Raw genomic sequence first — 26,808 nt, 5'->3', positions numbered from 1 at the left:
CAGACTCACCATTTTCAAAGCAATCCACAGATGATAGTTTTGTTAAGAGCACACTTTGAAGTTCTTGTTCTGCCCACCAGCAATGCTTTCACCAAGTCAAGGAGTTAGTCTAGGTCTCTCTACAAACTTGACCACCGCCACAAGTGCCAGTTCCAATACAAGACTCAAAAGCTCCAACTGTGAGGCCAGCAAGGCACTGGTCAGTCAGATACGTGCCCTCAAATGAAGTTTATTTATACAAGGGAGCCTATCTGCTGAGCTCTCTTCAGGACAAATTGCTTTGACAAGCCTTTTCCAGCTATCTCAACCCCCCCTCCCTCCAGTCCAACCTGGTTTTCAGATGTTGTCAGTGGTGTTACTGAGGTATGACATCTTAGCTTCCAAGAACATGTCAGACCAAGAATTATTTCTTTCCAGAACATTTAAGCCCTTACAAATTTTAAAGCTTTAAAAAAAAAAAACTTAAAAAATTAAAAGCTTAAAAAGTTTTAATGCCCTCACCACTTATTACCATAATGAATGCATACAAAAACTCCATTTCTTCTCTTTCGTTGTTTTCCTTCAAAGGGAAGAAACAAAAGGTTTCTTCATTATTTTAAGAGTTCTCTATGCTTCAGCCAGATTTTCTGGGAAGTGACTCAGTATTTTCATAAGAGCAACTGAACGGACATGAGTTTGGGCTTGGTTACTGGCAGATCCTCCTTCTCCCCCTCCCGTGGGGGTCTGAATATGATGGAAAAGTCAAAGGAATATGAAATTCCAGCCAGCTGATTTCAACCTTTAAAAGCAAGACACAGAAACCAGTTTTGCAAAACACCAAGTCTATATTTACATCCACATGTAATAATATACTCAACTAAAGTGAAATACATTATAAATTAAATGAGTAATGTGTTCCTACTGCTTGACAACTTCCGGTTTCAACAATTAAAACAAAATGGAATGAAATAAATACATAGAAAGAAAAAAAAATCAACAATTTGTACCTCTATATATGCACTGTTACCTCCAAAGAATCATACAAAACCAGTAGTATCCCAATAGTTAATACTGATGGGCAAAGTGTGTTCTGAAGTACAGGGCTATGCTGCCATGAAATAAGTCTTCACGGTCATTTCTCTATTTAACCCTCAAGATCTCCACCCAAAAAAATCTTGAAGAAAACTGTACCAGCATGAAGAGAGATTAAAAACATCTTAGGTCTTTTTACTTAGACATCTTAATACAGCCCTGTACATGTTTTAACCACAGAACCTTGTAAGGTACATAGATGATAGTTACAGCATGCATTCTATAAGACTCATTGGAAAGATCACGCAAAAAAATAGATTAACCATTTTCCAAGTGAATCAGTCTTCAAAAATAGGCTATAAAAGTGCAAAACTAGGAAAACAAATCTAGATTATGTACATATGGCTCAGCTTATGAACAGAAGAAAGGTAAATAGTGTACAATTTCCTGATACACAGCACTTCATTACATTGCCAGTTTACAGAGACGTTAAAATAAGGTCCCATATTCAGGAACTAAGACATACAACTGGAACATCTCAAGTTGCATAATGAAAAAACAAGAGTTTCTAGGTTTTGCTATTTTACATTTTGCTATTTGAGGGAAGAGAGCAAAACAAGCAGTGCAAATTCTTTTTTTTGTTTGTTTTAGTAAAAATATATGGAAGTCAAAGCCAGATACAGAAGAAATTAACTCTTTACTACAGGCTTTATGAGAAGTAACTAGGAATGAAGGTCAAAATACACAACAGTTCTGCTTTACTGGCTGGTAACTGGCCATCTTCCCTTTACAAAAAATAAACTGCATGTGCATTAGAAAAAACTCTTGTTGTCTTCACAAAAAAATAAAAGGAGATATTCTCCCATTAACAGTTTATTCCTTACTCTGTTTAAACACCCAGCAGATGCTAAAAACCAACATTAAGAAGCTTTCAAGCAGAGTCAAGCAGGCCACACCATAGCCACATCCCTTTTTGAAGTCTGTGGATCCTGTATTCATATTGCAAGCCTGTTTGTGACTGTATAGTTTGGACAAAGGTGCAAAGTAGTTTTCCTCTAAATGCAGTTTAGTAGAAAACTAAACATTTGAAACATTTAGATTAGTATCATGTCTCATGCAAGTCCTAAGTATTTTCTGCTGCAGAGGTTCATTTAAGAAACTCCTCCGAACAACAGCAACCAATGCCAAACCAAGAATCCAACTGTATTTCAGGAACACCACACTGACAGACTCAAATGTCAAGCATTGCCTCATCCATGCTTTTGAAAGAAGCTGGAAACAACTCCAGAAGAACAGATCCCTGTACTTCTGGAAGGACACAGTATGGTCTTAGCACATACAAGGCAGATCAGCATAATGTCAGCACCACTGCTTTGATGTTCACAACATTTATGAACTGGACAGTTTCAGACAGTTTATTTGGAAGTTGTTTAAACAGGAAAAACAACATATGAGAAACTTTCACCTTTATGAAAAAGGAGCATTAAACCAACAGGATTTCAACTTCTGTATTTACAGTTTACCTGAGGTGCAAGGACTATATATTCTTTCAAAGAAACTCTTTTCAGCAGCGCTCAAGTATGTAAAAATATAATTCCTACCTAATATTTGGTCAATTAATTCTAATGAAAAATACTCCAAGTCAATGTCAAGACGTACATTCCCCACACACCTTCATAACCCAATTGTTTAGACTACCTTTTATGGCTATTTGGTATTAAATGTTAACAGAACCAATATTATAGAACTGTAGTGTTTTTATATACAGTACAATCACAGCTTAGTTCAGTAGCTTTCACCATTCATTTTCCTCAAGGGATGAACTGCAGGTATAACTCCATAGAACATGCACTTGTGTCCTTAAGACCTGGAACAAATCAAAAATAGGGTTTTGCATAGAACTAGAAAATAGCATAACACTTTTTGTGTGGGAGAAGGCATCCTTAAAAAGAAAGAGAAGATAATCTTCACCCTTGCATAAATGTATTTAGAAATTATTATCGCCATATACAGTCTATCCTGTATTTCATTTCAAATTAAAACAAATTAAAACTGGCAATCAAGTTTCCTTTCGAACACTCAAACTCCAAGCAGGAATACAGGCAGGAAATTGAGTTAGCTTTTTTTTTTTTTAAGAAAAAAAGCAGAACCAGGCAAAAAAATGCTTAGTGGGGACAATAAAAGCAGTAAGATTAGAAGACTATCAAGAAAAACAGCAAAGTATTTTAAAAGCTGTCAGCTAGAGGTCAGACAGCTCTGCTCCCCTAGAATGTAAATATCTTTTTAGAAAAGACTGCACACTGGTCCAGGTGCTGTAGCATTCAAGAGGTATCTGCTTAAGTTTCAACGAGGAAAATGATCCGTGGCTCCAGCTCAGAAAGAGCATACGGATATATTTATTTATAGACTTCTTCACTGCTTATCTCCTTAGCAGCTAAGGATGTTGTGAACACAATGGAATTGTGAAGTTCTGAGATTCAGCTACAAACTGAAGAGATGAAGCACAGGAATTCAGCACACCAGGCTAATTCTTTTCACTTGACTTGTTTCCCCTAAGAGGCTACACCCATCCCTCAGCCAAACAAAGGAAAAGCTATTTGGAACCACCTCACCAGCACACAAGGATAAACTGTCCAGGAGCTATCAGGAAACCCTTACTTCTCTATGAAATAATCCAGCAGCAGTCTTGTTAGAGGCAGCCCGCAAAATCTTCAGAAGTTGTAAAATGAGTAATGCCTCCATTTTCAGGAAGAACTGACCAACACAACCTCTCAAGAACCAGCAGAGGATTCACAAGCTACCATAACAGGCACGTCCTCCCATTTCTAGTTCCCCACATTGTTCCCCCACCCCCGTATACTGACACGAGGGGAAGCCCTTTGGTGAACACTTCCCACTAGCACTGTATCTAATTAATATATTTTTCTTTTTTAGAGCCACAATTTCTTTTAGGAAGGAAGCATTTATGCATTATTTTTTTAAAACACACAAAGTATGCCATTACAGATATTCAAAATAACTAATGCTACATGAATATTTGCTTCACTTTCTAAAAGGGAGAGTTTGCATTTTCAGATGTTCTGGTTCAGACTTTCATAACTTCTCATCACACTTATGCAGCAACGTTTGATGTTATGAGTACATAATGCAATAGTTAAGTAACAATTAGTTCAAAAGGTTTGTTTACCGTTTCCTGAAGTAAACCATCAAGTCTTCTTGTCACTTGGTCGAAAGCGTGCATTGCCAATGAAACTCTCATAACTTCGCTTTTGCAGCACACTGCTAGTTAAGTGTTGGTATGACACTGATCTTTTTCCTGACAAAAATAAATTTAGACGAGTTATTTCCTGATAATCTAATTGGTCAGACATTCAACTGGAAGCAGGTCTATGTCAGCACCCAGAACACAACTCACAGCGAGGCTCAAGGTGGACAGCTGTTCCTTGTCCTCTTACAAGTTATGGGAAACACAGTACCCAGAACTAGAACAAGAAAAAAAGCTGAAATTTAAGAACCTTCTTCTAAGCTGCATATCGTGCCAGGTTTTGCTGGTATAATTAGATATCTGTGCTCAATTCATCATACAGCAGGATCCACTCTAAGAAGTGAATGCCTCATACCATGCGATACCTACACACATTTCCTGCATTTGTTTGAAAACAGAACGTGAAATGGAAGACAGGTATACTACATTATTACCTTAGTTAACATAGATAACATGACATAACATGAATAACTTTGTTAAGCAGTTTTCAGTGTAGTAGACTGGTAATTTTATATTTATCCACAATCATTCATTCAGATTTATATACGTGAAATTAATGCCTGCTCCAAACCAAGTCTTTGGAGCTTAAGTAAGCAGTCAAAAAGTACTTCATAAAATGAAGGAAAAGTCGAGGATCATTTTCCCTCCCAGGATACAAAAAGCCCAACTGCCATCTATATTCCATGAAAGCTTTAAATGCAGCATTGAAAAAACCTAGCAAGCTTTAATTAAATTAAAATGGCAAAGCGAAATTAATATTTCAACAGAATCTACAAAGCCATTGGAGCGTGTCATGAGCAATTGTCTTTAATTTGCAGTCTCTGCCAGATCAATCAGCCAACAGGTTATCCTTGATAGCATGTTGCCATTGCAAAGGCAAGTAATTTGAAAATAACACAAACTGAGTGGTTTCAGAATGTTTCTGTCTCTTCAGGGCAATACAGAGTGGCACAGCTTACAAGCAGTAATAGAAGGCATCATGCTTTAATCAAGCTTGCCAAGTGGAACATATTCTCATGACAACTTGATCCAGCACTTAACATGCAACATAACATGTTCATAGGACCTAAATAATGTTGCCATAAGCACACAGATCCTTAGAGAAAGATTTTTGACGTGCTCTTATAATATCACGAGGGCTGATTAAGGCTATAGAAACATGTAGTAATTTGCATATAATACCAAGTACCTCCATGGAATTGCAACTCTTAGGCAAACAGTTGTACCCAAGTTGTAATTTTTTTGTTAAATTGAAGAAATAAGAATTTGCAGAAGCTCTTCTTTACTGTCTCCAACCATATTAGAAGTCTAATACTAAGAAGTTTCCTTGCCTTAACCTTTTCAAAAATCAAAACTTGGTTTCATTCATGTACTTCGGGGCAGAATGGTTGGAAAGCTAGGCAATTAGACTTAAAAGCCTATGTTTTATTGCACAAGGCATTTCTTGAAGTTTTTAAGAAAACCCCCATCAAAAGGGTCTTGTTTCACAAGTCTTCCCAACATCAGTAACAGCCATGAAAAGTTGCTTTGAGATGGCTCTGCATAACCAGCAATTAAATCTTTATTTCTATGACAATTATGCTGTCTAATGATTGTAGGTATAGCTTCGAGTGCTCTAAATCACAAGAAACAATGACTATAATTTTGACTACAAGCTGCTGTCTCCAAGCTAGTACCATAAAAGAGGAAGAAGAGTCTACCACAGATTTTTTCTGGTTGACAGGTGTAGCTTTCAGAAGAAGAACAAGGTGGATTCCAATGAAGTCACTGTTTAAAAATGGTATTGCAGCAATTACCAATTCCACAGGCCGACCTCTCTAAGGGTGCTGGTTTGAGAAGAAATTTTTCTAAAGATAATGCTGGAGAGAAGCGAGATACTGACCCACCATGTCCAGTGCTTGAAGGTACAGACTTATCAAGACAGCTAAAGCTACAAGTTCTTATTTTCCCCTTCTTATTTTAAACTCAAGTTAACAAGTCTTTATACAGTATCAAGAGAATTCTCTAAAAATCCTGAATGTCCTCTGCTCATCAGGTAGCCATGTCACGAAGCACAAGTCCTCAGTCAGTTGACTTGTATGCAAACTAGCATTCTATTTAGTCCTTAAGGTCTCCACCAGGTGATGAGATCACACGTTAAATTCTTAGCAGAAAGCAGCATTCTGCCAGGCCTTTTTATCAATGGTTATTTATATATTCCACAACTGCATGAATGACTTCTGCATCACTTCTGCACCCAGATAAGAAAGAAGTATTTCATCCCCTCAGATCACTAGGAATATCAAGAGGCAGCAATAACATTTGTCCTTGGGCCTGTCCCTGTGTATTCTATGTGTAACCCAGTGCTCACTGCACATTCCTCAAGGCAATTAATGACACAGGTCATCTGACACAGATGACACCTGATGAAACTAGGAGTCAATGCTTTCACAATTGTTTCAATAAGTCAAATGTGATGCTAGCTTTGCCCATGTCCTTTCCAGACCCAGCCTGGAAGCAGAGCTTTAACACTTGCCTTCATTTTTCCATAACTCACTTGTAAGCCCACAACCTTCACATACACAGAACAGAGTTGGTGAATAGACTTTTCCCCACATAACAAAACACAGGTTTAGTGTCTCTCACTTTGCTCTGACCTAAGGTAACATAACTGCTTGTTATCTCAGAAGTGACCTTGCTGTTTCTAGAGAATGGGAATATTCAGAGTTTAGCAGATACCCTAAGACTATAGAGCTATAGTCTATTCATTCCTACAACAGAATCTTCGTTTCAAAATTCAAATTCCTATATTTAAGGCTAAGTCCATATTGGTCCTCAGCTGAAAGTCATAGATATCTTCTAAAAAGTCAGATAACTGCTTAAACATCACCTAGCATCTTTTTAATCTAGGTCTCCTAGAAGCTTTTGAAAATGCTGTCTAAGAAACAAAGCACAAAGTTTTTCCAAATACATCACAAACTATTTGCTAGATTAAGAGTTTTCCACAGTAAAGCCTTACTACTTAGTGCAGTGATGCCATAATAGAATAGCAGAACTTTGTTGTCTTAAGCACTCCGTTCTTAAAAATTACAAAAATCCACTAAGCAACAGAAGTATGAGATTTACATCATAGTTTATGGTTTTAATACATCTTTTTCTGTAATTGAATGAAACAATTACCTACAACAGCTTTTTTTTTTTTTAATTTCTATTAATATTCCAGATGGTCCAAGACTTCTTGTAAATTAAGTAGAAAGGCCTGTTCCATATCCTGGATTAGTTAGCATGTCTTGAGTGCTCTAATGAGCAAACAGTACATGCTTGATATTAGAGACTGTAGGCAGGGAGGTGGAACTTGAATTTTAAACCTCTCTTTAGAATTCACACCTTAGCTGCCTAATTCCCCAAGATGGGAGTTTGCTGAACCTGGATTTTACATTTAAAATCCAGACACTGACTGTACTTGACAAAATGTTAACAGCAGTTGATTTTCTCTATTATTTTATTGTAGCTGTGCATTTATTATTTCATACACCTTTCTTCATAAAGTTCAAAGACATCTAACTGAACTAGGATGGAGATACAGTACCTTCTACTGTAGAGCTGGTGACTTGGCCATTGCTAGATCCACAAGAACTGTAAAGTGATCCAGAGCTATATGGCTCATAAGGTTTGAGAACAGTCAGTACTTTAGGAGGATCAGCATCATCCGAATTCAGAAGCCCTTGTTTGGTTGGCAAAACAGAGGATGCAGGTTTGGTGCGAGAACATTCCTGAGGTAGCAGATTTGCATATCTGTTTGCAACACGAAATCTGCTCGTTTCATATCTTCTGTAATTAGCCACTGCACAGTCACTTTGTTCAATAACTACCACACTATGTTTCATTCTTTTAGATGATGTTTCACCATATTCTAGATTTGCATTGCCCACAGATTTACTACACAGATAGTCTCTTCCTCGATGACAAGACCAGGCAGATTCGTTTAGGTGAGAGTCAAGAGCCCCATTCATGCTGCTGCTAACTACACCAGACTGAGACACTGTGACATTCAGAGCTTTCATTTTAGATTCAGCTCTTTTTACTCTGTCCAGTACTGGAGAGCCACTGGAACTGGAGTGCATTTCTTGCTGAGGTTGTCTATAATTATTTGCCTGAGCTCCAATATTACTTTGCTGTTTATGAAACTTGAGGTTACTCGGGGCTGTGCTGCTTGAATCAGCCATTGCAAAAAGAGAGACTTTGTTCTGAGGAGGGTGACACTGCTTGGATTTCCCCGTTTGCAACAGTTTTTGTGGAATAGATGGGGAGGCCTTACTTTTATTAGGATTAAAAGACAGAGGAAGCACATCTTTACCAAGCAGGGCGGGAGGGCATCCAGTGCGTCTGGCTTTAGCTAGAGCCTTGTTTCTATAGCCATTTTTGTTAATGGTGTCAGGGTTATATTTGTGCATCAGCCTCTGGTGCATCATTAGGACTTCTGGGTAGAATGTTCTGTAAGTACAAAATGGGCAGGTGCTGGGTACTAGGCCTCTAGTAGTTGAAACCACTGAACATTCTTGTGAAGTCCCAATAGATAAGTTCAAGGGCATTTCTTGAGCATCCACCATATGTTTGTGTTTGGAGTTCTCACAGCACTCTCGTACATCAGTCGTATTTTTTCCATCCTTAAAAGCACAAACGTACTGGACATCATCTCCCTCTGATTCCACAGAAGCCTCTCTCTCTCTCTTATGTGAAGCACTGGGCTGAACTTCCTTTGTTTCCTTCTCAGACTTTAGTTTTTCCAAGTAAGGAGTGGACACATTCTCATGCATTTGATTCAAATTGTTACAAACTGAACGTTTGATCGATTCCCTAGAATCATTTTTCATTCTTACAAGGACTGTGCTGCCTGTTGCATTATTCAAGGACAGGATTTCCTTTTGCTGCTTTGTGGGTGGGCAGCCCTCAGCATCTTTGGCACCATCAAAAAGCCTCTTCAAATTTTTGGTTTCTTGAGCACCATCAGCAACCAGAAACAGCTCCGTCTCCTGACTCTGCAATGAAGCTTTGCTGTCACCTTTCACATCTGCTGCACTATCAGCTTGCTTGTCCTTGTGATGCCTCTCTAAATGATACCTCAGTGAAGTTTTCTGTGCTGCAGCATACTCACAGAATTCACATTTGTATGGTTTTTCACCTGAAACACAGTTTTATCAGTAAGTTTGATACAATTTGAAGTCTTGAGTACAATTAAAAACAAGGAAATAATCTAGACTTTAGAACAATAAAATAGATTTTTCTTCCCCCTTTCGTATAATCTTAAACCCCAGACTCTCAATCACATAAAACTGTCTTACTGCTTTTGCTAACTACAGTGACATCTTCTGGTTATGAAGAAGATAGTTCCCTATGCAGAGTGGTGGCCCTGTTTGGCAGAAGTAAGCGAGCACAGCTGTGGGTCAACTCCAAAAATGCATACATAGCCCTTGATCATATTGCAGGTATGCTATTCAACAACACAGTGTTACAGTTCTATAAATAGAGCTGTTTCAAAAGAAACATGGACATACATTAACAGAAGTAGAATGAGTTTGCTTGGCTACAGACAAGTTTAACTGAAGAATACACAGCTCTTTCCCCAGGCAGTAGCAACTAACAGACAAACTTCACACTTGGAAGTATTTCTGTTCTTCTTACACCAAGAAAGGCAGAAAGAACTTTAAGGTCTAAAATGAGTATTGTTAAGAGCACAATATAATTGGCCCCAAAGAGATTTACACTTAGGTATATAATGAACTCCTTTCAAGAAATTAAAATCAGATCTTTCTCCCAACATTAAGAGTAATCTTTATTTTTAAGTTCAATAACCTTGAAGGCAACTTTTGTTTTACTTAACCAAAACCAGACATCCCATCCAATTGGATTCATCACTTCCTTCCCCTCCCATAAAGCTGAAGCCCATTTACCTGTATGAGTTCTGAGGTGAATATTGAGGTAATAGTTTGAGCGAAAATACTTTCCACAATAGCTGCATTCTCTGGAGGCTCCAAGATTTTTAACTTTTGCTCTTTCCAAAACATCTTCATTTTTATCTTTGAGAGAAAATATAGCTACATTATGAAGAGCAAACGCAAGTCTGTAGTCCCTTTCAAAACCACAAGCAACTATCTTAGCTGTCTTTATTAAGGAAAAAACACAAAAGGAAGAACTGTTGCCAACCTGTGCAATCTGTGAGCATCTTTGGTTCTGCACTGATGGTACACTTAGAAAGCAAAATGGCTGAAAAGGTTTCCAGCTGTGTCAAGTACCACTGCGGTTAGTGTCTGAAATGAAGCAGCCCCGCAGAACAAACAAGATGTAAAACTAGGCCTCAAAGAAAAAAATATTTAATTCTGCAATAATCTACAAGAAACTGTTGGAGATTGGCTTAAATGAAAGTCATATCCTTTAAAACCTGTATTCTTATCATAAAGGGGAGTGCTTGAACAGCGTGGTTATTTGGACTGTAAACCTGCCTCGAGCACCACGGCACAACACAGTATGTTGTCCTGCAGAAGGAAGGTGGAGAGGACAGCTGATTTTTTTCCTTTACTATAATATTAAGGCTACAATCAGTGAAGTGTCCTGCCCAGAACCACCAGCTTGGCTTCAACAAGTAATCTTTCACTAGAACTGTGAATGCTTAAGCTCTAACAAACAGGAACGCGGCAGAGGATGCCGGTTCCGTGGAGCACGTGGTTCCTAATGCAGATAAGCTGAAGCGCAAGCGATAGCGATCGCCACTGGAGGGCGGCACGCACAGCACAATGGCCAGCAAGGGGAGAAAGCTCGCACACCAAACACCGTTCAAATCGAAGTCTTGATGTTTTTACAACTCAAACTGCCAAACAAGTCAACTTAAGTAAAGTATCCAAATCAAAGCTAACTAGAGAGCGGGAAAATAAAGAAGGAAGCGCTTTGCTTAACTAAGACGTTAGAAACATGCTAGACAGCTTAAAATGATTTTCCAAAGTTACTATGCATTGGAAAGTTTCCATACTGGAAATGCTAAGCGTGGCTAAACTGTGGCCAAGAGCAGCCAGAGCTGTTTTAAACAAACAGATAATGTCTCAAGAAGCATGACTCAGCATCTCACAATGAAAGCTGTTCTCGTTTTGGATAAGGCGCTGTGAAACAAAACAAGTAAGCTAACATTAGGTAATTTTTTTTTTCCTTTGTTATTGGAGGCAACATTAAGGGCAGCACATTACCAGAAACAGAAAACTCAGTCTTGTGTGCCAGGACATTCTGTACGTTGTCTTTTCTAGCGATTATGCAAGTGTCTGCTCTTTAAATGCAGACTTGAAGTGTGTGACACGCAGCAGTGCTAGTTCAGCCTTTTTGCTATTCCGTTTTGTCCACAGACATGCAAACTCTTTCGATTAAAGAATCACTCAGCATTGCCTTAAAAAATGTGCCACCAAAGTGAGGTTCAGCATTAACCCTGGGTAACACACAGTTTATCTGTTCTATCAAAGAAGAGGAGCTAAGTATATTCCTCTTGCATACACATATTAATAGTCCATATACACATCCTCAAACAACTAATTTAAAGGTTGCTGGTCCTGACACTTGGCCTGTCACGTTAGCTACCATTCAAAAGAAACACAACCTATAGATAGGCAGAAAAATTGTTCTTTACTTCTTGGGATCCTGATAACCACTGATTTTGAGCATTGGACATTTTTCTGCCCTTTCTTACAAGATGCAGAATCAAGTGGGAAACATACAGTGACTTGTTCAGAAATACTACCTGTAAAAACATGTGCTGTACAAGAATGCAATGAATATGCAGTATACCCAGTAGAAGCATGTGTCTTGGTGGGGGGAATACAATTTTTCTAGACAGGTTGTTATTGGAAGTATTTCAGTAATTCCAGAAACCCAAATCACCACTGCCAGAAGGCCCAACACAGATTCAAAGACCTGGAAATACGTGTGTCAGAACATTTCTTTCCTTTTCCTATTCTTCCTCTCCTCTCCCCTTTCCCCACCATACTATTTCTTATTTCCAGTGTAAGTTTTGGAAGAGGTCATTAAGAGAGATGGTGCATTTTTGGCTTTAAACAGCTCCCAAACAGTAACAGTTATTTCAATCTCATGCCTCAAAATGCTGCTCACCTAAATTCAGTGTTTCTGGAAGCCCGTCTTCGGACCCATCTTCAGATCCTCCTTCCACTCGCTCTACTGTTCCATTTTCATCTAGGCTTGCAATTATATCAGTACAGCACGACCTTGAAGCAGCTGAAGTCTCCCCATCTGTCCTCCTGTCTCTCTTATGCACTCTAGAATGAAGGACTAGCTGGTGGTATGTTCTGAAGGCTTTGCCACACTCTGAACAGTGTGTTGGTTTCTCTTTGTTCTGAGACAATTTAGAATCCATCTCCATAGAAGGCACTTCACTGTTGGGATGTTTCAATTTGTGTCGGTATAAGTTACTATTCCCTGCATAACTGCTGTTTTTATTTACTTTTGACTTCCCTGTAGTTTCAGTCTGGCTACCTTTATTTGCATTCCAAATTTCACCAAGTTCTTCTTTATCAGAACATGAATCATCATTGTCTGTACTTCCTTCTTGTCCCGATTCTTTAGTTTGGCCATGGCCAATTGCAACTTTACCTTTGGTAGCCAGCTGCCATGCTTGATATGTGTTGAACGGATCCAGCTCAGCAATCCATTTCACAGGTTTTTGTGATTTGTCATTTTCCAGAACCACTTTTGGTCTTAAGTTCAAAAATCGCAAAAACTCTTCTCTGTGAGATGTTTCTTCTAGATCGGGATCATCAGTCACCTGGGGGCTTTCGCCATTGGGTACTGATTCTTTGGTGTGCACTTTACTGTGCTCAAGTAGAGTCTCTTTATTGAGAAATAGGAAGCCACAAACCATACAAATTTTGTAAGGCGATGTTACATTTTCAGTTAGATGCTCCTGCACCACCTCATTTATTGTGATGGGGCTTTCAGAACCTTGCTGAAGCTTGTTTCTAGACCCAGGCTTCCCAGTATGTGTTCTCATGTGATTTTTGAGAAACCATGGCTCTTTAAATCTTCTTCCACATACATTACACCAATACGTGAAAGAATCTTTATGCTTTTTCATATGTGCTTCAACATCAAAAGCCTCATCAAACGTTTGTCCACAAACTTCACAACTAAGTTCTTCGCTGTCCTTTTCATTGTTTGGTGAAGGCAAATTTGTTCTTACTTGACATTTATCTAGAGGACTAAGATACTCTGCTTCAACACGCAGGACAGCTGGTTCACAAAGAGTAGGCCTATGCTGAGTTAAAACATGCTTTCCAAGTTCTTCAGGATGCTTAAAAGTCTCATCACAAAACATGCAGTCCAGAGGCATACATCCTTCAGCTTGCATAAGAAATTTTTCCTGCAAGCTTTTGTAAGAAATGGTATTTGTTCCTTTTATTGTCATTGAGGCATCATTATTCTCCATCTGTGCACCAACAGTACTGGCTATTCCATCCAGTCCATCCATATATGCCAGGAGAGGCTGAGTTGGCATGTTTCCTACGTTCTGTTCCCTATGACGTGTTTTAATGTAAGGTTTCAGTTCTTTGGGGGATGTTCACTGATCACGATAAGGACACTTGTAAAGTTCTCCAACATGTGCTTGCAAGTCTGCTAAGTTCAAAGTCTTCTGCCAAGAAAAAGATTTTTTTCCAGGAGCAAAAGATTATTTCTTTTCCATTTTTACCTGTGTTAACACATCACTGAAAGTGCATCCACTGCTTCTCTCAGTGACACGAATGAGGTTTCTTGAACTATTTCTTCTGATTTTTCAAGTCTGCAGAAACAGTCACACTTAGTTTTTCTGTACAAAAACTTAAAATAGTTGCATTGGGTAAAATGTAATCGAGGGCAAGTTCAGTGCCACAAAGAACTCCAGCACCTGAAGAAGAGAGAAAGCAATCCGTAAGACTTCTCAAAAGAAAAGCAAGACATCTCCCAAATAAAGAAAACTGTCGAATGCTTTTGAGCACAGAAGGCGTACGTTACTAAGCGTCAATGAGGGACAACTAAAAAACACTCCAGTGATTTTCTACATACCAGAGTAGAAATAAACAGCTGTCTTAAACATTCCTCTATTCCATTAGTTAGGCTACTGCTCTAAGACTGCTATATAATAGCAATACTTCAATAGCTATTCTAACCCTGCTCTTACCCAGCTGCATAGAACTGCTTAAACCATATTTCAATACGTACATCAACTGAACTCCTAACAAGTAAACGAAGCGAGCCAAAGTAACCTTCCAAGAACTTGTGAAACCAGAATTTAGAGCCACAGTAAAACTTTGTTTGTTCAGTAATGGCTGTTGAGCAAAATCCCTTCTTTCTCCCACCCAAGACTAGAGAGCTCGGAATTAGCACTCACTGTTCTAGTACAAAATAAGCATTAAGTACAAATCCTTGTATTAAGAACTTTGTTAATACCACTGCTCAGCTGTTAATATCGACAGATTTACAACCCCTGCCACAATTAGATCACCTCAAAGTTTCAAGCAGTCTAATGATACTGTTTCTTGAGCAGTAGTTTAGTATTTAAAAATCATCCAAGAGGCCAACTATTACACTTGCAAAGGAAATGCTTCCCATTTCAAACTGCATGCAACACCAAATGTGTGTTTGATTATACTCCAAAATGAGAGTTTAAAATTCCGTAAGTTTTAAAGGGCCTATGATATAGTTAATTACAAGTTCCACTTAGCTTTTTAAACTCATAAGAATTAAAAAGCCCACTAGCAGCAATTAATTAATTAATTAATAACTCTCTTAAGGCAGAGAAACTAAAAGTTCTGGAGTTCAAGATTCCACTTAATCAAATGTTGGGGTGAGTGAAGGATTTACCAGAGTAGCACATGCTCACATAAACTGAATAGGAAACATCCCTAGACAAAACCTGCCCAAACACAAATATCTAATCAGAAGAATGCATTCAGAGTTTGACTCTGGCCTCAGACTTTCACAAATTATTCCATAAGAGAAGCTGGCCAATGATCCACATCACTTGAATTAACAAGTCTCGAAACACAGTGTGCTCTATGGCTCACATAATAGAAGACAGTATGAGCAAAGTATGTTTTTAGAATTCCTCTTCCCTTTTACCTTGTTCTTACTTAAGGGAAAACGGAAACATTTCGCTTCATTTCAGCCAGAGAAAGGATAACCATTCCAAACAAATCCTGTAATAGATCAGGCTATAAACATGTTCACAGCAAGCAGTTGGAGCAGGCAAAGACACCACACTGCTGTGGTCCCAGCTGAGGTTACCTGCTCCAGCTTTTCCTGACAGCTTTCCTATTCAGATTGCAGGGGTGGGCTTCAGTTATGAAATCTCAAGATCACTTCAGTTTAAGGAAGCACAGCAAAACATTGCCAGGAGTAGTAGATAGAGCAGTGAGAGGATAAGTGTTTGAGGTGTTCTATGCTTGGGTCCTAGGAATATTCTTTGGTTTTAAACTGAAAGTCAGCTTCTTTTCCTGCCATTATGCTAACAAAAGAAAATCCTGGAGTCTATAATAAAGATGAATTTTTTTAAAAAATTACTCAAATGCCAATACAGTTGCCAGCTGCTTGTATTCATCTTTTCCCTGCAACGCCAGAACTTAATATTCTTGTTGTCCAGTCACCTAACCAAGGGCTAGACAACAAATCATTAAAGTACCAGGAAACCAGAGTGGTCCCTTCTGGCTTCTTAAAACTCAAAGACCATGCCAAAGGCTCACGTCACAAGTCAGCAGGAAGAACAGAGGGAAATTGGGTGGAAGGGTAGGGAGTACAAGAGGGACCAAACCACTGGCTGATGGGAAGGTGACAGCAGAACCTGAATTTGCCGCAGCCAAAACATCCCTTTACTAACTAGGGCCTTTATTCCCATTTTTTTTGTTGTTGTTTCTTTAATCACTGTCATGATTAACACTTCCTCCTTTCATAATGACTCAAAAAATCTTTTGTAGCAGGCAGATTCAGCCTGTGGTGTGACACTTCTGAATTGCTTGTGCTGCAGCCTTTGCTCTTGCCCTATCCTTTCAGTCAGCTTTGGCTTTCTGGCTTTCACACACCCCAAATAGGCAAGGTGGGGAAGCCATAAGAAAAGTTTGAAGCTGAAGTATTCAAAAAGCTTTCCTTTTTCGTAAAGCATAAGGAAAAACATATCAAAGGGTACTGCTTGGCATGTTTTACTTCATGTTTCAACTTGCTGTTTTGTTCCATTTCTGCTGTAGTTTTAAGAGGTATTTTTACACAGCAGGATAACATGCTGCAGCACAGCTCAGGTGCCTAAATGGTGGCTATATGCCTGAAAATAATTTATTTGCAAACTAAAATGAAAACAGCTACTTTGAAAGATTTCTAAATGCCTCTAAGGAATACCTAAGCAAAATATTAGAAATGAGCTTACAGAGTTCAACATATTTACTTTTGCCTACACAGGTAAACACTCTGCAGTAGTAGATAAGAATCATACCCCCCAGAGGTCACAGGCACTGCTGGGAAGGAAGTGCCCCCAGTCCCACGCACTGAACTGCTGAGATCCATCAGTTGTATCCTCACTCCTGCCCAAGAACACAGCAACTGCCACCCTGCTGCACTCCCCACCCTGCAGCATTATGACACGAACAGAGCAACGGTAGAGATGTCGTTGTGGAGAAAACACAGATGAAGAACATCAGAAATCCACACCATCTCCCACCCTGTGAGGATCAATATTTCTGCATCCTGAGATGAGGGGAGAAGTTGGTCTACTTCAACATCACCTCATTTCAATGCATCACAGTAGAAAAATTATTTAATTGTCTAAAAATCCAAACCTGTCCTTACAACTGTGTGTATAAATACCCAGCATAAAGCCTGCACGTGGACTGTGAGAAGAGTTTTACAGAACTGTAAATTGTAATTGTCTGAATTTATTGGGTATCAATAGATTTTAATCAGCCCTTCGGAGAATCCCCCCATGGCACTCCAAAGCTGAGTACACACCCACCAACCTGTGTTGGCTGCTGAATGTTTTTCAGGCTTTTGCTGTCTTTAATAGGAGGGTCTCAGCAGTTGTGAAGGACTGGTCACAGCTCACCCTCTAGGCAGCACTGCAAAGCAGAGCAAGATATTCCTGGCTTAGAACCTAGAAGGCCTATCTGCAGTTCAGGCAACTATTTTTCTTGGAAATGTTATTCTATAAAAGAGATAGCATCTGTGGATTTAAAAAGGAAATCTTGCAGGTAGAATTTCTGAAGAAAGCTGCAAATGCATTTAGATACTACTATTAATGTCAGAAAACAAGCTGGAAAACTGCAGTCTTATTTATTTCATACTTCACTGTGATTGGACAAACAGCTTTCTAAATCGGGGCATGATTTTACACTCATTGTTTAGACTAGCTAATATACACTTAAACTATCTGCACTAGGATTTTATCCATTGTTTAAAGAGAAAACAACCTTCTTCCTAGTGAAGATAATATTAACTTGGACCCGAGGGCCAGAAGTGCTGATTAATTACATCCCTGTTCTTCAAAACACTGTAGGTACCAGTAAAACAGTGAGAGTTGCTATAATTCTGTATTATTGCTTACTTGGGAAAGCAGATGACCTGTAGTTTGGAAGAGCGCTGTAACTACCTGTGCCTTAAAGTCTATGTACTGGCTAAAAAACCCACACAGTACCTGGGGCAGCTTCTGTCATCTTTCACTTTCAGGAAATAAAAAGAGAGGGACGAAAAGAAGAATGGGAGAACAGTAATAGACAGCCAGAGACCTTAAGCAAAACAGCAGACTAAAACAGGAAACACTTCCTTCCAACATCTGAAGAGAAAGCTGTAAGTTTGCCACAGATTAACCTTAAAGTTGAAAATAGAGGATGACTCTCCACATTTCGGTGAGTTCACATTCAGCCTTCCGACTTCCCTCTCCACCACGTGTGGAGAACAACAGGCATCCCACCAACACCAGGGGATCCCTCAGACACCTCCTGTGGGGCCACTGCCAGAAGCGACATCTCTTCTCAGCTAACAACTCTGCCTGAGCTCCATCCTTCTGGCAGCCCAGAGTGCTTCGCAAGCTGTGGCTCACAGAAGTCATATTTGACCACGTGGTCTTTAATCAAATACTTCAATGTGTTCACAGCAATACCCATTCTATTTACGAACACCACAAAATGTATATAAAGAAATTGAACTCAGCAGATGAGAACAGCTTGTTTGCATCATGCTTGCCGTACAACCTAATAACCACACCAAAAAGCTGTTGCATATAAATAGATTATTAGAACAGACTAAGTTTTAATTAAGTGCCTGTAGAGAAGTTTAAATTACTTTCATTGAATTACACAACTGAAGACTATATGTTGCAGTCTCAAAGATTTCTTTGGGAAATGACCTATCAGTAGTAATTTTACTGCATTTCTACTTCCTGCATTTCAAAATTTCCATGAATATGTAATAAAAATTCTAGACACACCTTTCTGAGAATAGCAAAGTCCAGCCACTGAACTTCTCGCTTCAGACACCACGGAGCACTGGGACCGAGCTGCATAGCTGGGAGCAGGAAAAACAACTACACCTCACTAGCTGTGTGCTGGCAGAAATAACAGTTGTTCAACTGTAAAAAGCTAACTGGAACAATTACAGAAGTTCACCTAGTTCCTGCAACAGTTTCTTAAAAACAGAAGTGAGAAAACTAGAAAAGAGAGTTACAACTAAGTGATAAGTTACTTTTGTACATACTACACAAGATGCACTCAGACAGCCACCCCAGCAACCTCATAACAGACCCCTAACCCAAGGCCAGCAGCAAGCTGTCACGTTGCACTGGTTCCCAGGGTTTCTTTCGGTGCCCTATGGAAGCTCCACAGTCCCATGTAGCCCACCGTCAGGAACATATTCCCATCCCAAAATCTCAGGGAGCCAGTTCTGCAGTTTAGCTGCCTTTGTTTGTTTTTGTAACCATGTTTCTTTCACTTGAAAGACTTTCACATAACAGAACTCCACTTATTTTCAACATATTCCTTCAGTTTTCCCCACATTTCAAGATGTTTCAGGAGGATATCCAGCCTCAAATGTTTGTCTCTCAGTGCGTTTGTACTCAGAACAGGTTCCTCCTCTTCAACACTGCTAAGATCTCACTCTGCTACTGGTTAATGGGAAACCACTGACAACTTACTGATGCACCTTTTGTATTTCTATCTACAGGTTTTGCTTTTTTGCAGAATAGTTGCTCCCATTTGGCCTTATGAACTTACATAGAGTAATTCGCATCTCTTTTTCCTTATTGATTTGTCTGCAAATCAAAAACACCTTATGGGATTATTTATTTCAGCTGGGCACAGCTACATCCAGGGGCAGTACTGATCATGGAATAGCTCATGTATAAATGCATCAGACTGTTTCTTTTTAAAGGAAAAGAAAAGTTGAGGCTTGGTTATTTTATTTAGCACTTTTTCCCTCTCTCACTGCACAAAGTTAAGGCAGTTCCACCACACCTGGCATGCACAGAAGATATTAGGTAGAATTACCATCCCCAAGTGGCTGCTAACAGTACTCAAGAGCTGCAGACTCTCAAGATTGTGCCTACAGAGTCCTAAGGCTGCGTACAGCGTTCGCAGAACCCAGCAGTGACAACAGCTGTGTTAACAGCGCTGCTGTGCCATGTGTTCACATCTCCCACGTTTAGTCAGAACTCAAAGCAAGAACTCACTGTGAGGTTCTAATTCACCCACTGCTTCAAAGCATCAGTCAAATTATCAGATACCCAGAACATGAAATTTCAAGCTTGATTCTTCAAGTCTCTGGATTTATACATGTCAAGCACAATCTCCTTTAGGTGTTTTCTAAGAAAGGCACACGTCACATCTCGCACAGTAAGGCGTCTTCCTGTCCCAGTTTGAGGAACAGCAGCCCCTAAACCTAGGGAATACATTATTTGCTCCACAGACTGAGACCTTATTTCTGAAGTGCACCAGTGCCCATCTGCAAGCGAGTTGAGCTGAGCACTGGAAAGCTAGAACACAGGCATAGAAAGCCTCGCTTTGCAGAATGGCAGTAGTCAGCTTTTCTTCACAACGCTATAGGAAGGCAGCAACTGACTCTTCATTACTGTGAGTCCTGTTGCCTTCCAGAGAAGGGAAGAGCAACTCCCTTCAACTTTCTGACTGTAAATCATTTAACAACTTCCCAGTTCGTTTCTGTGTTAACAGAGTAGCACGAGTGCACCTAATGTAGCTTCTCATCCACATATTTTTTCTGCCATGTGTTGAAATAGAAAAATCTTTTTAAATAGAAGTTTGTTCATAGTTCATTCAGATAAAGAACTAGCATGAGAACTTATAAAGGAAATGGAGATCTAGGGGGAGGAAGGGGAGGAAGAGAGTTGGTTTGTTTCAGTTGCAGGAAAAGATCAAAACAAAGATGTTCAGGTTGAAAAGAGAACATAAAAGATGACCCCAAATTGGAATTTCCACTCCCTAAATGCTGCACATCCTCAAGGCCCCTGCTTAGTCTTCATCTCTCAGGCCTGAAGTTTTCAAAGTTATTCTAAACCTCGATCCTTAGAGAGGTTTTCAGAGTTTCTTTTTACCCTCTAAAAGAGAGGCTATTTTGTTTCCCCTCAGTTACAGATCCTCACAATGCAGCTACAGAGTTTTCCAACACAGTGCAACTGAGACAACTCAAAAACAGATCTGAAGAAACAGACATACACCAGAGTGCAGGAGTGTTATCATCCAGGCACTTCTCCACACACACTTCAGAAAGATTTTGCATTAAAGCTCCTTTGTAGTCAGATAAGGCAGACAAATATGCAAATCACTTTCCTCCAGGAATTTAATTATCAGTGGAAAATAACTAGCAGTTAATAATGAACAATATTAGGAAAACTCCCTCCCCCCATTTCAGACATCTACAGTGATAGAAACAAAGGATATCCTTTCTCTAAAAAACCTTTTCCTGCAGAGTCCCTTTTTCTTTAAGGCTATATGTCTGTTTTGGCAGAGGATGGATAAGATGAACGCGTCTCCTCAGTGAACTGAATGCCTCTTCTATCAAAAGATGTAATTATTCCTTTCAAAGCAGAAAACATATAAGCTTGCATCACTTTGCACATGTTTTTCCTCCACTGAGCAAGAGTAAATATAAAAGAGCCTAATTCCTGGCATTAAAGGAGGAAGTGCTACAAGTAAGTACTGACTTTTAAAGTTCAGAAGCACTGCTCCAACAGATTTTCCAGATTTCTCCCTTCCCCTTCCCCCCCCCACTCTGAGTAGGAGAGAATTTCTCAGGGACCACAAAACCAAAGCTGACTGTAGACACTAAGAAGCAGCCAACACCTGTTGTGGATAGGCTGAAAGACAAGAGCAATCCTATTCCAAATAAGTCTGGGACAAGTTTCACCACTGCTATAAGATGATGCAACTTCATTAAATCAAGAAGTTATGTGCACTTAAACTGGCAGTGACCCCTTACCTTACAAAACAGTTTATTGTTCTCTCCACAACAGGTAAAGACTCTTAGTGAAGAGAGTGATACATTTTTACTGTTGAATCAGTTTCACCTTACATAAACTGCCTTATGTTTAGACTTGGTTTCCATTTGAAGGAGGATATTTTCAGAGACCTTAACAGCAAATTAGATTATTCTCTCCTCCTCCCCCCCCTCCGACATCTTTTGGCAGAGGGATGTTAGATCTCTCCAACAGCCACCACTACAAAGAAGTGGTAAACTTGGAGTTTACCAAATTAAACTTAATTTCTTATTACTCAAGAGGCAGGAGTTCCTCTGTAGCAATTATGGGGAAGTTGCATCCCTTTGGGCAGCATAAGTGAAATAACAGGAAAAGAGGTTCTTCGCTATTCCTGAGTTGGAGAGGAGAAGAGTTCACTTTGTTCAGGATATTCATCTTCCCTTGCCTTCTCACCTGATTTCAACTCTGAATCCAACTCTCACCAACACAGTGGTGTGCTGGCAGAAAAAGCAGCAGCTTCCTATTCCCCCCCCCCTCTGCAGAGCAGTGACTTTGAAGCTGCCACTTTCAAACATACCCACAATTACGTGTTGGCAGAAATCGGTCCTGAAAGATGGAAAAATGCACACAGTCTGGTGGAAAGACATTTACTTCTACTAAGTCCTTCCCTGGCCTAAAATCTGAAGATACAAAAATAGCAATGTGCTTGAAATACACATTTCTTCCATGCAGGTGGGAGCTCTTCCAGAAACCAGTGCCAATTGATGGAGATTCAGAAAGTTTTAATTGCCTGGCATTACCTTAATTATCCTCCATTAAGACTGAAGGGATGCATGTGATGACCAACACATGGCATCAAACTATCCTAGAAAGCAAAGCCAGCATCTACAAGAAATGGACCTCTCCAAAGAGAGGAAATAGGCAAAAGTGGTTTTGTTTGTTTGTTTTTTTAGTCAGCTAGTAAAAGGTTAGAAACAAACACTGAAGTTAAACAGAAGTTGTGGCTTATCTGGACCACCTTTATATCCATTCTCCTAAAGGTATTACACACCGTAGTCTTTGGAGCACATCTAGTTTGCTTCTTCCTATCTCCGCAGCAAAGGAAGCTGACCAAAGACTTCACCCCACCAGCTCCATTTACCACTGCAATGAAGTGTAAGCACAGGGGACTTCATATCCCTTCAGTAGTTATGTCAGAGGCCAACTACACTGCACTCTATTACACAGAAGAATGCAAGTACACTCACTGCACATAAACAAATTCAGACTTTGATACTTTCAGTTGCATAAAATCTTTAGAGTGTAGAAAACCCCTATCCAGTCAGGGACTCACTTGGACGAGTTTCTGCTCAAATCTTTAAGTCAGGCAGCACTACATAGATTTTCCTGCGTATTCTAACCACATTTCCTCTTGTACTTTCTTTTGAAATTCTCAAGGCAGTCAGATAAACAATTCAAACTTCTGCAAAGAACTCAGACATTGTATGCACAAACAATGTATGTCTCAGATTTTTGATTTATACCTCATTTTCCTCAGCACCTACATTGGTTTACTTTGTAATTTCATGTCTGTCCCTGTCACAGCACATAGTTTGCCCAGTCCTCCCTTCCCTGCTCCAAAAAGAAAGAAAAAAATACAAAAGAGGAGGGAGAATCACAAAAGCAACTAATCTATAAACTGTAAGTTATAATCTTATGACTTTGGTCAGAGCATAGCAATATAAGTTTTAATGTTTTCCTCTTGTTTGGCAGAAGAATAAAAACAATAAAAGCAATAAAACAAGATTATTTGGGAATCTCCCTGAAAAATTAAAAACAATCAAACCTTTGTCAGAGTAGCCTTAATTTTGGAGGTAGATGAAAAAATAGGCAAAGTTAGCTTAGGAAAGCATTTTCTTGGTTTGTTTTTTAATAAAAATACAACGCAGTGAGGATCTTACATAGCTTGGTCATATCCTTTTCCTTACTTTTGTCTTCAGTTGCAAATCTCCTGTGGTATGAGTCACATCTCTCTGAAAGCATGCATACAGTAGTCAGCACAATCCCCCGCCCCTATTAACGCACCAGAAAGAAAAACTCTTTCTCAACTTTTTTTTGTTACTAGAGCTACCTTAAAAAGGAGGGTCAAGGGTCAGCAGAAATGACCCAGAGCCTGTTAAAAGTCAGTAACAGTTTGAAATAAATGTAATTATGAGATGTGGAAAGAATATCTTCCTGGAATGCTGATGTTCTAAATCCAGAGTCTCAAAAATAAGAGGGCTGAGCTGGCAAATGGCAGCCCTGCTGCAACCGAAATGCACTATCTGGCTATATTTAAAGACAATACCTCAACAGTTAAGTATTGGAACATTTTAAGTGAGATAAATAAGCATAAGACACAGGCAAATATCCTCGGTTATTTAATCATCCTGAAAGCAGTGTGGAAGTGTGAGGGGGAGTTCAAAGGTCAAACTCTTCTTTCAGCTGCTTGCAAAGAAAAGAAAGCTTAGCCCATTTTACCTTAGGGAAGGGAAGGGGGGCCGGGGCCGTTCTTTCCATATGCCAGTACTAGTTACACATTTCATAACACAGGAAAGAGGGAGTGTATTTACATATACAGTGCATGGAATCTTTTACTAGGACAATGAATTCCATATCAAGATTCAGGTTGAAAGAGTTGGGACAAAAGAGTCCCAAAGAACAAAGGGAAGTTAAAATTTACTTAGCATTTCCCCAGAGCTCCTTAGCCACAGAGGGAAAAAAAAATCTGAGAGTTTGTAATTAAGAGCTTATTGTAATCACCATTTTGAAAGTCAAGTGAAACTCACAGTTCCCGTTCATTTAAAATGTGATACTGATCTATCGCCACAGCACTAAGTGGAAGCTCAGCAGTGAGGGGAAGATACTTTCTGAAGGTTAGAAGTACTCAAAAGGAATTTTTAAATGTGATCTCATGAAAGGGGAAACCAAAATGAAGTAACCTTTTGTAAGACAGCCTGACAAAGGTGCTAAGGTTTATTAGCTTCCTCTTCCTAGCCCCCACCCTACATCTCGTCCCCCCCCAGCTGCTACCTAAACAAAGAAAGACATAATTCCCTTAAAAATGAAAGGAAAAAAAAAAACACCTCTAATCCAAAGCCTGGAAGCCATTCTGTAAAGACTACTTAATGTGAAACTTTGTTTACAAGATACAAATATAGCCCTCTCACCACAGTCAAAACCAGAAAACATCCACTTATTTAAAGAAATACTTTTTCTATTTTGATCAGCGAGAATGTAGGTACTCATTTTAAATTTAAATTCGCCTCAGTAGTGCCATATGAATGCTTCAAATTCATGTATGATATGCACTGTTTGAGAATGTTTAAACAAAGGAAGTAGGAAAAGCCTCAAAATACACAGTAAAACTTAATGACTTCAATTTAAAAATACATACTGATTGCAGCACGGTAGAATTATTCTCTTCTGCTCACAGCCAGCCTTCAGAAAGGGTGAGTGCAGGCAGTGGAGTAATTTGTCCCACTGGAAATTCTGTATAAAACATCTACCTAAAATAAACAAGGCTTCGCAGCAAGAATCGTCAACTGCCATTAAGGACACACCTTAAAGTTCTTACCACACAGTAACTAAACAAGTACAAACTAGTGGTGACTGTTCGCTACTTTTGTCTGAAAAGTTAATGAGATCAATTCACCCCTCAGTATCAGATCTTAAGATAGTTTTCCTAAAAAGGCAAGAGACAAACAACCCCCAAAGACGAATAGCCAGCACTCGGGTGCCTGATGTGTTATCAGAACGCCCGAGGTTCTTGTAAATACGCATATAAATATTAACATTTAAACCTGACACCACCTAATACTAGAAGGTAAAACGCTGAGCCTCTGAGAACGCTGCTGCTCGGGTAGTGGAAGGCAGCTGTTGTTCCCCTGCCTTTTCTTTTGTTGCGCTTAATCTCATGTCAAGTCATTCAACCAACTCCAAAGCGATGAAGACATAATTGAACAACCTTAACTAAGAGCTGATCTACTGTTCTTAAATAGCTCCAGATATCGTTTAACGATTCGAGAAGACCCACATATTTTAAAGGAACCTACAGAATTTAAATCAGCAACTCTGGTGCATGCAGAAGAGTTGCTTGGCTGCGGGCCAAGCCAATCAATAATCACTGTAATAACCACGTTTCTAAAGTTATTCTCTTTTCATATTCATCACTCCAAAAACTTCAAGGCAGAATTTCCAAACTCAGTGTTGATCTTGAGCACGAGCTGTTCAGATGTAAAACCCAGACACTTCGCACAGAATTACAGTACTGCTCTTTCTTTTTTTTTCTTTAAACACCACAGAAAGGTTAGTGATCACAAAGGCACATTCTTGCCACAGATCTTAAAATATTGACTCTGTTACAGAAGTAGTTAAAGGGGAAGAAAAAACACCTCCTCCACCCTTCCCCTCTGCCCTCCCCCTGCCAAAGAATGCAGTTTATCCTACTTATTTAAAACCGTCCTTCTGCATTATCCAAGGAAACGCTTAAACCTTAGTGTGGACATCACAAATTAAAGTCTTAGCCGTATTCCCAAACCTACAGTAAATAAGAGCTCCTAAGAGCAATAAAACATGGCGTTTAAGCATTTGCAAGCCATTGTCATAGCACCGAGCTCCGATACCTTTGCAGACACAAAACCAGCCCCCCCAGCACGAGCATGGAAGCACTGGTCAGCAAGTCAATGCCTGCTATTCAACTTGTAGTCAGGCGTTTGAGTTCTGTGTCTTCCAGATCATATCACTGCTGCATTTCAGGGCCTAATAAAATGTGAAGAATGATATGTTCTCTTTCTAACCGCATCTGAAACTGCGTTATTTCCCTCTCCTCTTTTTTCACGCATTCTTACAAAAACTTCCTTTTTCACATACTTCTATAAGAAAACATCTCACTGCACCTCCTTCGGTTCCTATTTCTATTTTCAATTTTCACTGCGTGCTTCTGCTGCTGCCTCCCCCTCAAACCCACCGCTGGAAACTGGGGTAGTTTTAAAGCTCTCAAGGTCATTCCAGAAACAACACAGAAAAATGTTGTTGTCCTAAAAAA

General features: G+C 39.4%; 1 protein-coding gene and 1 long non-coding RNA gene across 3 annotated transcripts; one reads left to right on the top strand and one right to left on the bottom strand.

The window, feature by feature from the left end:
- Positions 1-804: 804 nt before the first annotated feature.
- ZNF217 (zinc finger protein 217) lies at positions 805-25,177 on the bottom strand. Of its 2 annotated transcripts, none has more exons than XM_019622294.1 (6): positions 25,159-25,177; positions 12,401-14,186; positions 10,207-10,332; positions 7,845-9,437; positions 4,199-4,327; positions 805-2,878 (listed from the first exon to the last, which is right to left on the bottom strand). In XM_019622294.1, exons 2-5 carry the CDS (start codon positions 13,797-13,799, stop codon positions 4,218-4,220), a joined length of 3,228 nt encoding a protein of 1,075 aa, XP_019477839.1. In that variant the 5' UTR covers positions 13,800-14,186; positions 25,159-25,177; the 3' UTR covers positions 805-2,878; positions 4,199-4,217. The 2 variants fall into 2 exon arrangements, with proteins under 2 accessions (XP_019477839.1, XP_003212195.1); XM_003212147.3 differs by lacking the exon at positions 25,159-25,177 and adding an exon at positions 16,761-16,847.
- LOC116217393 lies at positions 16,915-18,305 on the top strand. Its single transcript, XR_004161874.1, has 3 exons — positions 16,915-16,988; positions 17,987-18,106; positions 18,222-18,305. It is a non-coding gene; the product is annotated as an uncharacterized LOC116217393 (long non-coding RNA).
- Positions 25,178-26,808: the final 1,631 nt, after the last annotated feature.

The sequence above is a fragment of the Meleagris gallopavo genome, chromosome 22 (genome assembly GCF_000146605.3).
Source record: "Meleagris gallopavo isolate NT-WF06-2002-E0010 breed Aviagen turkey brand Nicholas breeding stock chromosome 22, Turkey_5.1, whole genome shotgun sequence".
NCBI classification, from domain to species: Eukaryota; Metazoa; Chordata; class Aves; order Galliformes; family Phasianidae; genus Meleagris; species Meleagris gallopavo.
Note: the sequence above shows the minus strand (reverse complement) of the source record. Positions and strands in the feature narration are given on the sequence as shown.

What these genes read in the sequence shown, in the direction of transcription:
- ZNF217 (XM_019622294.1), bottom strand. Translation starts at nt 13,799, where the DNA reads ATGCCAACTCAGCCTCTCCTGGCATATATGGATGGACTGGATGGAATA. An exon ending in TCCAGAAACACTGAATTTAG is followed by an intron (nt 10,333 to 12,400) that starts GTGAGCAGCATT and finishes TTTCTCTCAAAG; the next exon opens with ATAAAAATGAAGATGTTTTG. An exon ending in CACCAGCTCTACAGTAGAAG is followed by an intron (nt 4,328 to 7,844) that starts GTACTGTATCTC and finishes TATTTTTGTCAG; the next exon opens with GAAAAAGATCAGTGTCATAC.